General features: G+C 31.7%; 1 protein-coding gene across 1 annotated transcript; it reads left to right on the top strand.

The window, feature by feature from the left end:
* The first annotated feature begins 431 nt into the window (after positions 1-431).
* On the top strand, positions 432-4,082 carry LOC18049601 (cold-responsive protein kinase 1). Its single transcript, XM_006440952.2, has 7 exons — positions 432-543; positions 963-1,116; positions 1,226-1,341; positions 1,587-1,797; positions 1,942-2,185; positions 2,440-2,590; positions 3,545-4,082. Exons 2-7 carry the CDS (start codon positions 1,047-1,049, stop codon positions 3,926-3,928), a joined length of 1,176 nt encoding a protein of 391 aa, XP_006441015.1. The 5' UTR covers positions 432-543; positions 963-1,046; the 3' UTR covers positions 3,929-4,082.
* Positions 4,083-12,702: the final 8,620 nt, after the last annotated feature.

Raw genomic sequence — 12,702 nt, 5'->3', positions numbered from 1 at the left:
CCCATATTGAGTAGACTGTCCGTCCCCCGTCCCATCTATGAAGCAGATTTGCTTTGGGTCTCGGCATCCATGTAATTGTTAAAGATCAAGAGAATTAATTAAATGGTAACCAACTCCCATGAAAAGGGCAATAGGCTGCTGATGGTGCCATGGTGGCGCTGCAACAGTACACGTTGCGTATGCCGTGGGCCCACGGCGAATGAAAGACTCGGTCATGTTGTCTGACCAGTTGACATTTTAGTTATTTACGCGCCAGCCTCGACCTTTTTTACACTGATGAAAATTCAAAAAGAGCGTATGCGTTCCTTCGTGGACTTTTGTCAAGTCTCTCTCTCTCTCTCTCTCTCCCCCCTCCCTCTCTCTAGTCATCTTTACCATTACCTTAACATAATTATTATTTATTTGTTTATGTGCTTTCACTAATAAAAAAAAACCCATCTTCTCTCTCTCTCTCTCTCCTCTCCCTCTCTCTCTTAAATAACCTGCGCATCCTTCTCACTCCCTCCGCCGATCTTGGGCTTCTCCTCTTTCTCAGCTTCTCAGGTGAGTTCTGTTCTGCTTCTTGCTTCTTGCTTTCTTTTATTTTTAGTAAAATTGGTAAAAGCTTATGATCCAATAATCATCCAAATCATACGAAACCAGGCCATATCTAGTTATATTTTAATAATTAATTTATTTATTTCTCTCTGCTTGCCGACAGTTTTTTTTTTATAAATTAATTTTGTGTACTAATGTTATTATTATTATTATTTAGAAATAGTGTACTTCTGAGGAATATGAAACTCTGACACGGTCACTGCATTTGACATTGAACAAGGAAGCAATGTGAATCAAGTCTAATCTGTTTCTTGTATTTGATTAATTTTGATATCTTTGAGGTTGACTTTTAATTTTGTTACAAAGTTTATATGTGTTTATATCTATACACGGCATTAATTTGTCCAAATGGTTCACTTTTGCAGGTTCTTGGAATTGGAACTGGTTTCAGTTCAAACAATCAATTGGATGCTGTGTAATTAAGCTGGTCATTGGTAAATTACACAGTTATGCATTGCTTTTCTTTCCTATTTCGTAGGAGGGATTCCCCAAGAAACCGGGTGCCTGAAGTTGATGAAGGTGATTAAATTTCAACTCTTGCTCAAGAACGATTTATGATTTGACTGAAACGAGGTTCGCTTATATTATACTTTCAGCAATTATGTTAATCAGGTTTATCTGTTGACAGAATTTTCAGGCATTCACAATGTTAAACTATACTCTTACAAGGAATTAAGTATCGCCACTGATGATTTTAGTCCTATCAATAAAATTGGGGAGGGTGGTTTTGGTTCTGTGTATAAGGTAAACTCATATTTTACTGTTTCGTTATATCTAGAGTAATGTTAGGGATGCCAATTATTATCCCAACGTTTGAGTCTCAACTGATGTTAAAGCTTATCTGGGCAGTTACGGATAAGTGTCACATTAGTTGGTGCTCAAATGATGGATATAATATTTTAGTTTTTCAACTGAGGTAACATGGTTTTCTAATTTTCTTTTCTCTGTTTTTCAAACAACTGACATGTAAAAATTTGTTGGATGTTCAGGGACGGCTTAAAGATGGAAAGATAGCAGCTATCAAAGTACTTTCAGCTGAATCAAGACAAGGTGTTAAGGAATTCTTGACAGAGATTCAAGTGATTTCGGAAATAGAGCATGAAAACTTAGTAAAGCTCTATGGTTGCTGCGTGGAAGGAAATCACAGAATTTTAGTTTACAACTACCTTGAGAATAATAGCCTTGCACAAACACTTATTGGTAATTTCTTAAACTGGTTTTTGGTATACAAAAACAGTATCATTATTTAGACAAGTATTTCATTTGGTAGACTTCGATACTGGTTGCTGTAGTATCGTTTCTGTGAAGAGGAACTTAAGTGCTCCACACACATTTGAATTTCAGGTGGTGGCCACCATTACAGTAACATCCAGTTCAGTTGGCGGACGAGATCTAGAATTTGCATTGGGATTGCACGTGGGCTGGCATTCCTTCATGAGGAAGTACGACCACACATTATTCACAGAGATATAAAAGCAAGCAATATTCTCCTTGACAAAGACCTCACACCTAAAATTTCAGATTTTGGTCTTGCAAAGCTTATCCCGGCCAACATGACTCATGTTAGCACTAGGGTTGCTGGAACAATGTAAGTTTCGGCTTTGAAGTTTTCTTATTAATTTTTCAGCCCCATCCTCATTACTTTTACTGTTGGTACCAGGACTACCATTGTTAAATGAGGCTGTATCTTGTACAAGTTTATTAGTATCTTCATCTGCAACATCTGACCTGTTTGAAAATTTTTGAAATTAAATTGTGCTGGTATAATAGAAAATTTTTATGTTCATTTTCATTGTCAACAAATGTTACCTTGATTATTAACCATTGCAGTTGTTGTTTCAGAGGTTATCTAGCTCCAGAGTATGCAATAAGAGGGCAAGTGACACGGAAAGCAGATATATACAGTTTTGGTGTACTCCTTGTGGAAATAGTCAGTGGGAGGTGTAACACAAATATGCGATTGCCCGCCGAAGAGCAATATCTTCTAGAACGGGTATGAATTTTACTAATTACAGCTATTGTCTGAATTTTAAACTAAGACATTGATTTGGTGTTTTGAGTAAATGACATGACAGCAACCAGAACATCCTGGTTGTGGGGCATTTTTTCCTACAAATTTTTTTCCTGAAGTTCTGATGGAATCTGTGGTAGAATCCTGGAACAGATGAGAATGGAGAACGTAATTAGTTCACAATTTTAGGCCATGGCATATGCTTATTTTTAACTATCAGAAATCGGTGTTGGTTTTTGAAAATGATGATGTTGTTAATTTTTGAAAATGGAGAAATAATTAGTTCACAATTACAGGCCATGGCATATGCTTATTTTTAACTATCAGAAATAAATGTTGTTTCTTGTGATATTTGGTTGCTCTTACAAGAACTACTACTACTTTCAATTTATTAGTTTTAGTACTTGGTTTGATAACTTAACATCATCTGTTATATTCTCCTTAAGGATGATACGACTGTCTACCGGAGAGAATATTTATGACAAACAAGGATGTATATTTAGCTTTCTTAGGACACTTTTTTTTAACAAACTTTCTTGTTCTTTAAATACACTGTGACGTTTCACGATCAGCGCCTGTAAATTTGTACGTTTAGACGCTGTATGCTAAATGACGATGCATTTTTCGGTGTTTCTGGCTGTGGAATTAATCATGGAACTGTGTCCATTTAAGAAACTGTTTGGCTTTTCTCGCTAGTCTAAAGTTAACCAGGAGTCTTCAGAAAAATTTGAATACTGGGATGGTATTGATCGTGTACATAACAAGGCATATGTTATGGGGTGAATCCCACTCTAGATAAATCCTATAAAATAATGGAAAAGCATATTTGAGAATTATCATGCAAAACTGTGTTCGTATTGAGATGGGTTATTTTTTAAACACTGCAAGCATACAGGATTATGCATTGTTCATGACATGCTGATTCTCCTCCTGCAGACATGGGATTTATATGAGCGAAGGGAGTTGATACTACTGGTAGATACATCATTGAATGGTGATTTTGATGCTGAGGAGGCTTGTAGATTCCTAAAGGTTGGTCTTCTCTGCACTCAAGACACTCCAAAGCTCCGGCCATCCATGTCAACTGTGGTCCAGATGCTGATGGGTGAGAAAGACATAGATGATGATAAAATAACAAAGCCAGGATTAATTTCCGATTTCATGGACCTCAAAGTAAGAGGTCCCCCTAAACCTAAGTTAGAAACAACGACTTCATCAACTTATAATAGCTCGGACAATCCAGACAACTCAAATTTGTCATCGGCAGCCACGAGTGCTGCTACTATGACCTTTACAGTATCATATGATAGGAGCACTTGAACATTAATTCGGTTTAAAAGCAAATCATAGTAATGTATTTCTTCATTTTAGGGTTTTGAGGCTTTGTTGTCCCTTGTAGATTTTGCAATCTTGTATTCATTTGTTATTTCAAAACTTACCAGGTATTTTCTTGTAAATGGAGAAGTTTTCTGGATGTTGGTCGCTCTACAAACACATTAATAACTGTAAGGTAGTGTTTACTTTTTGGAGTAGGAGTGTGGAGTGTAGATTCCTCCCACTCCAGTATTTATTTACCTTAAAAAAGAGAGGAGTGAGAGTGGGAATCTGTGAGTCCCATCCAATTTTGGAGTGGGGAGTGAGATTCCCACTCCCATGGGAGGAGGTGGGAGTGGGAATCTACTCCCCCCTTTTCCTATTTTATCCATATAATTAAATAAATAAATAATATTTAATAAAATAAATAATATCATATTTATTAAAAATAATAATTATATCATATTTATTTTTATTAAATTTAATAAAATAAAAATAAATAAATATTACATTTAAATTAATAATATTAAACATTAATTTTAATAAATATTAATTAATTATTTATTTAATTAATAATAATAAATATTTTATTCAAAAAAAATATTAATTTTGTACTATATTATCAATAATAATATTTCATTTGTGTTGCTATTATTAATAATTTTTATTCACATAATTTAAATTAAAATTAATAAAAAATTATGATTTACATAATTAAGAATATTAGTAATTATTATTAATTTAGAAATATAATAAAATATTTATTTTATTTTCCAAATATTTTTTATTAATTTTTTAATTATAAATTATAATTCTGTACATAAGGATAAAATTATAATTTAAAATAATTTACTCTCAATCTAAGACAAAATAAATAAATAATTAGGATTCTGATTGACAATTCATACTTTCATTTAGTATAAGTAAACACCCAACTCTCACTCCCACTCCACACTCTTAATCCAAGGATTCCCACTCCAATCCAAAAAGTAAACGCAGCATAAAATAATTGACTGTCATGACCAAATATTACACGAAAGAATTATTTCCAAAGTGAAAAAAGATATTTTTATTGTCTGCTGAAATTGGGTGGGTATCCAGTTTGAGAATTTGTCAGATACATAATGGGTACATTTCAATTCTTCCCCTTAGACAGAAATCATAGAATGAGGATTTTTAGCTTATCTTTCAAAAGTGTAAAAATCTCAAATTTACTTTTATTTTTGTTGAGAAGATAAGGACAAATGAGGTTGCGTTTATGAATTTTTTTTTTGAGGCATTCTTGATGATAAATAGGAATAAATTGATGTTTTTATATTTTTGACAATAAATTAAAAATTGCTATTCAGAGTGTCGGTAAATTGAAGTTTACCATTAATTTTAATTGATTAAACGATATCAATTATTGAAAATTTGCGTCAAAAGATGGAGTTAACAATTTAACCTGCGAGCTTGGGTAAATGTTGATTTAATCTTTATAATACTTAAATTAATGTCTTGAAAATTGAATTTTCATTTTTATTTCTCCTTTTTATCTGTAACTACAAAAGCATAAAAAAATTACTTATTTTTAAAATAAGAAAAATATATTTCTTTCTCGCTTTTTTCTTTAATTTTTTCTGTTCTGGTTAGTTTCATCATTTTCTTCGGTTCATTTCTCCTTTTTATTTTTCATTTCCTGCTTTTTTCTCCATCTTCTCGATGCTTCATCTTCTCCAGGCATCATAAAGCCACAACATCCACGGCAGCAACTCGCGGTGAAGTTTGAAGTCGCGCGATGGTGCACCAACACCGCTGTTCCAGATCTTGGACCATCTTCTTGTTTAAACAAACCCTAACCTCTTCCCAAATTAACCATTAAACTCCAAACCAGACTAATCTTTGAAATCATCAACATCCATTTACTCGTATCATTGTATGCTTGGCAAGGCCGCGCGTGGCTATGAGCTTACTTGGAATGGCCGCTGGCTTGCTTGGAATGGTCGTGTGTAGCCATGGGCTTGCTTGGAATGCCGGCACACAGCCATTGGTTTGCTTGGCATGGCGCGCACGGCAATGGTTTTTGATGGACAATAGGCATGGGTTTTCCTGGGCTAGTTTGGATTTAAAAGTGGTTATGGAATTGTTAAGTGTGTGAAAGAGGAAAGAAAAAGAAACGAACGATGAAGAAGATGAATAGGAAATGGAATGAAGAAGATGAAGGAGAAAGAATAAGTGAGAGAAAAAAGATTCCCTTTTATAAATTTTGAGTTTTTTATTTCAAAATTTATAATTTTTGTTTAAATTTGAGAATTTTCATGGATTGGTGGTGAGATTTTCTTTGTAACTTTGTGTAGAAGGAGATTTTTGGGTGGTTTTTGGTTGGGTTAATATGAAATATTCTTGTTTTATATATTGTTGAGATTTTGTTTTATTTTTTAAAAAAGAGATTAAAGATTGATTTTTGTCAATGATGCACATAAAGTTTGAATTAATTTTATTTTAAAAATAGTAAGGGCATGAGAAATATATCTTTCCAATATAGGTATAACAATAAGATAATATATTTTATAATTAATAAGGATATTATCGTATTTTAACAAATTAATATCGATCAAAGGTTAAACTTAACAGATTTTAAGGTGTAAGTTGAAGTTTCGTACTTTTGAAAATTAAATTAAAGTACGTAAATCTAATAAAGATTGGGAAGAAATTTACCCTTTTACAGAATAATGCATTTTAAAATAGTATTTACTTGAGAATATTGGATAACAAAACTACAAGGCCCATTTGTATTTTTGAAATACTTGTGCTAGGCTTTCCTAGTAGGATTGGCAAAATCAAGCCCGGCCTGTAAGGGTTCGATCCAGATAAGGACTTAATAAAAAAGCCTGGATTTACCCCAATTTTTTTAATTTATAAATAAAAAATAAATTTAATTTAAATAAAAAAATTTAAAATATTAAATTAGTTTAATTTTTATATTAGTATTTATTATTTATTAAGTTGTATTATTAATATTTTATGTATTGGACTATTATTCTATTATGCATTAAATAATTATATTTAATTTAAATATTTTTTTAATTAAAAAATATTTTATAATTAATAAAAAAAAGTACAGGTCCAGCCCAAGTTCGTATAAATTTGGATGGATTTTTTAAGGATCTGGACTTTGTTTTAGTAATGTGGGCTTAAGTCTGAACTTCAAAAAGCTCGGCCCAAACCCATAAATTCCAAACCCTATTTCCTAATATTAATGCCATCAGTTGTGAAATCATTAATCATACGGAAAGTGAGGCAATGAATTTGATGCAATGTCAAAACAAGTTATATTTTTTTATAATATTGATGGAGTTAGGCAGAACGTAATTAATAGTTAAAATAAATAATATAAACGATGTAGAGATGAGAAGCCTACCTAAGATATGTGAAAAGATACATGCCAAGCTCAAAGTCTTTTATTGCTTGATTATTCAATATATGTAAATGGCACACAAATACTCTACTTGCATAATCAAGGCATTTGTAATGTGGCTTGTGGTTGCATTGATTTAGGTAATTTAGTGGATAGTCATACACCACAATACTGTATTGAAAATCTATCATTTCATGATAATTATACTTAATCTTTATGAGAGAAAATTTAGTAGGATAAAAACTCAAGCAAAAGAAACAGAATTTGACATATCATAAAGCGCATTGAATGTACTTCAAAACTACCTCATTAAAAACCTTTGTCAATAAAAATTCAGTGGAAAAATCTAATCAAAATAAAAAAGAAAACAATGCACACATGTCTAGTATAGCTATAGATTTTCTTCTCTCGCAAAATAACACTCCCTCTGACAATCAACTCAAGAGTCTAGTAAAATAGCGAATGGTAATGCCATATACTATCTTCTCAAATATCGATTTGCGTAGAGATTTAGTGAATGTATTTGCAAAATTATCCGTAGAGCACATTTGTTTGATATAAATCTTTTCATTTTTGTTGTAGCTCATGAGTGTGGAAAAAATTTGGCGACATATGTTTTATTCTTTCTTCTTTAAAATATCATCTTATGAGTTGAGCTATACGTGCATCATTATCTCATATGTCACTATTGAGATGTCTATACTTGAGGATAATTTGCAAGTATTCTGGATATCATATTTGACAGACAACAACCATATCATTCTCTAGTTGCTTTATTCAGTGCAAAAATTCTCAGAGTGATTGGAGGATGTAGCCACAAAAGTATGTTTTATGGATTTCCAAGAAATCATTATTCTATTATAAGAAAACATATCATGCTACGATCAAGCTTTATGAGGATCACATTAATAACACATAACCAACAAAACTTAGATTTTTCGTTAGTTCATTAGAATAAAATAAACCCAAACTAATAGTTCTACAAAGTTAAGAGAATTATGTAACATCATTCAATTGTCGTCTAATTGGTTTAGAACTAAACCTTGATAATAGGTTTATTGAGAAAGTTATGTTTAACACCATTCTAATGTCGTCTAATACATTAGGCCAAATATTCAAGGCACCAATGACATTAAAATATGATAATTCAAGGCTAAGCAGCTATTCATTATCCTCTTTATGATGAAATAGATACTTCTTGGGATCAAAAGACCTAACACCATTGGGGTACTTAATGGGTAAGGTTTAAAGGTGTTGGAATATTTTAATATCTTTTTAGTATAATTGATTGATGGATAAAGTTACCATTAGACCATTAGATATGTGTCTGGTTTACAGCCGGAGACAATATCTATTTGTTCTCAAATATTTCAATTTAAACTCTCTATTTAAATAATCGGTAGCCTTTTGGAGATATTTGAGAGCATTGGTAAAATTCATATCATCAATATAGATTGATAAAATGACAAATCCATATTCTGACTTCTTTATTAATACATAAGGACAAATAACGTCATTCATATATCATTCTTTGATAAAGTATTCACTGATGCAATTATACCAAATGCGCCTAGATTGTTTCAATTCATACAAAGATTTATATTGCTTTATAGAACAAAAGCCACAATGTAGTGACTGAAATGTTTTAGGCATTTCAATCTTTTAGGAATTCTTATATCACTATAAGAAAAAAGACTTATAATGACAATTCCTTAGTGTGATTGATAGTTTTTGGTCGGAGACCTGCAATGACATACTCGTGATTTCTTTTATTTATATCATGTAATTATGAAACAATTGTGATATAAGTTTCATCTATCAAGAACTTAAGATAGACTTGTGATGCATTTTTTGGCTATCAAGAATCTAGACTGATATTTGACTTTGACTTTAATTGTGTGTTTGATTGTATTTTTTAAAATTGTTTATTATCAAAAATTAATATCAAAAGGACACGTAGTCATTTCTTTCGTGATTGAAACGATGAGTTCTCTTTTTAGATATAAAATTTATAATGTTAAATAAAATTAACACTTTTGAGGAAAAAAAATAAAACGCATAGTTTTGAGTAATGAGAGAACTTAATTGATGTTGAGAAATTCACTTTTACACTCAAAACACACGAAGGACTTAGACTAATAGAGAGAAAACAAAGAAATTCACAATAGACCTACGGTTAACCATCACCATTTGACTATATTCTTATTGATTGCCATTCTTGCCATTATTTTCAATGTTATTCATCTGCCATTTTGTTAGAGAATTTTAATCCCACCCAATATCTTGCAAGCAAAGGTATCAAATAAATAATAAACAAAAAAATAGATGGAAAATAAAATCAATTGCACAACACAATAATTTACGTGGAAAACTCCTATACTAGAGAAAAACCATGGCCGCCAAGGACGACGAGAGAAAAATCCACTATGTAAAAAATTATTACAATTGCTGTAATATTTTTCTCACACCCAAAACCCCAACAACACTCAATCTCTCAAAAAACCTACTATTTCTCTCACACTAGAAACTGTGTACTTGAAAAAAACTGATTGCTATGTTATACTAACAAGTGAACTCAACCTCGCTATATATAGTGATTATTTCTTGAAAGAGAAATATTCATTTTCTTATACTAGTTGTACTCCTCATTAAATAAGTCAAATCCCAAAGGAGAAATCAATTATTCCTTAACTAGGAATCTTACTAAATAAGAAAATATCTTAGAAAATCCTTATTGAAAAATAAGACATATTTCCTAACAATTTCTGCCTTGGCAAGTTTTTCAATTAGGCGACAAAACATGATCCACCGACCATGTCGTCTCTGTTGGTGTATAAATACTAATGCTATTGGTGTCAATGTGCAAGTGTACACAACAAGTAATAAAGTGATGAATATTCAATATCGTCTCCACATGGATTGATGTTATCAGATTTGCTACAGCAATCTTAACAATGCAGATTTTGTTCTAAATTAAGATAAACAATTGATGAAACTAATTTACTAATTAAAATAAAAACGCAATAAATAAAATGCAACAAAGTAAATTATCACGTCCAGCTCAAGGATAAAACTAATGGGAATATATAGTAGTTGAGTGAATAAACTCTCTTAATGGTCTTGACTATTTTCTAATGGTTGGCTCGGTTGCTGCAGTATTTGCTACAGCACTGGGCAGAATCCTTATGTATCCTCAGCCGTCGCATGTTGGATATCTTATATCTATATGTAACCTAACAGTGATCAGTTGTTATGCCAACATAAGATATAACATTACACGCTTAGGTTCTATTTACCCTACAAGGTGAATCCTTATGTCTAGTTCATCACTAATCTTAAATCAAGCATGGCCCTTTTGGGACTCAAGTAAAACTCAATCCGGAAAACTCAATTTAAGATCAAGTATTGTTCTAATATGTTCCACTAAGATAGGCCATTTTGCGGTTCTCTCCTAACTTGTATCATTAAATGGGTGATCAACTGAAATAATGAATAAAAATAAATACTATAAAAACAAACTGCTACAACAAACATTCAGCAACACATATATTCAGTCAATAAACCATCAAGATTGTTTATCACTCAACCACAAATAAATTTAGTTCATGGTTTGCAAAATAAAAATAAAGAACAAAGTTTCAGCCATGAAACACATCCCCATAAATAAATAGAAAACGAGAAAACAAGAGAAGAGTAAGAAGGATTGAGCTCCCAATTGATTTCTGCAAATTCTCCACTTGTGCAGCCCTTAATCTCTCTCTTAAATCTTGTTTTTCTTTTGTTTCTTTGTGTTTTTCTCCTTGGGTGACGACCCTCCATGATCCTTATGATGTGTGCTTCTTTTATAGTTGAAAATTAGGGTAAACGGAAGCCTAGGGCGTGCATAAGTCAGATTAGGAAACTGCAGATCGCAATTCTGCAAGTATCCTGCACGGAATTTTCTATATCGTTGTTCCAGGATTGCTACAGCAACGGCTACAGCAATGGTTGCTACAACAATGGTTGCTACAACAACGGCTACAACAACTGTACTGTTCCAGATTTGTTTCAATTCTTTTATAGCCATGTTCTTCCTCCTTTTTGCCAGCCTATTGCATCAGCATTCTTTCCATGAATTATAAGCTTCTGGAAACCTACAATTATACACACAATTTGAGCTCGAATTACTTTAAATCAAGCAAAATTTATTAAGACTAAACTAAAATGAAAGTTTATGTAAACTGTAACAAAAATGCAATAAAAATACATCATTTACTCTCTAAGTGATCTTGATTTAAGTCTAGAATTACCATAATAACTCTCATTTCATAGAGTTATCAGTCTCCACCTTCTTTACTCCACCCAAAACTACATTTATATGCAGCTTATGAGAATCATCAATTCATTGGCATGAAATTCATCATTGATTTTATTTTTTGTTGATATTTTTCTAATTTTCTGTATTTGTACGTTTGGATAAAAATGAGACCGTGAAAAATATTTTTTCAAATTAGTAGCATTTTTTGGGACATTACTTTTGAGGCATGAAATTCATCATTAAGTTTGAGCATATGGAAGTATTTGTTTAATTAGTTTGAGGTTTGATTTGTGTTGACATCTAGAATAAAGATGAAGGAATTTACGCCATTGGTAAGAAAGGGTTAGATTCTTGATATACTAGATTCAGGTTCTTTCTAGAAGATTATTTTGTGAATTCAATTGATTTTTGAATGAATTTGTTGTTGCTTTTAGTATTAATGATATGTTCTTGGAAAGACTTAAGCAAGAGCTTGAAGAATGCAAGAACCATAAGTAGAAGCGTTTGTGTTTGTTTCTTTTTATGCTAATAGCTAGCCCATCTTTTGTTCATTACATGCTTAGTTGTTGGTTTAGTGATACTTCAGCATTGACTCATTCTTTGGGAAATAATTAAGGAAAATACAAGCATAAGACTTCAATTTTTTTTACTGATATGTGCATTGTTTGAGCTGAAAATTTGAAAACTTGTAAGTGATCAGACAATTGTCTATTAGGTGTTGATCATACCTGTAAGTGCATAATGTTAATGCAAGTTATCCAGATGTTTGGGCTTAGAAATTAAGCTGTTAAATGTTGATGCACAAGTCAGATGATTACACAATCCAGTTAATTTTTTTTTTAAAAAAATTTGAGAATATAGTTATCCATCAGATAGAAGGGAATGATAAGTGAGTCAAGAGGGTACCACTTGTTATTGTCTTGTAGTTTGATGTATAATGTGCATACGTTAACTGTAACAAGTCATATTCCTTTAACTGTTATTATATTATCTCTTAAGTTGCTGAAAAATTGATTATTAAAGTGAAAAGATGATAAATGGTTTATGGATTCTGCAAAAAAATTGAGGATTGCTGAACTATTAATA

Source organism: Citrus clementina, unplaced genomic scaffold (assembly GCF_000493195.1).
Source record: "Citrus clementina cultivar Clemenules unplaced genomic scaffold, Citrus_clementina_v1.0 scaffold_3, whole genome shotgun sequence".
In the NCBI taxonomy this organism is placed as follows: domain Eukaryota; kingdom Viridiplantae; phylum Streptophyta; class Magnoliopsida; order Sapindales; family Rutaceae; genus Citrus; species Citrus x clementina.
The sequence above is the reverse complement of the archived record's forward strand: the minus strand, read 5'-3'. Positions and strand labels throughout refer to the sequence as shown.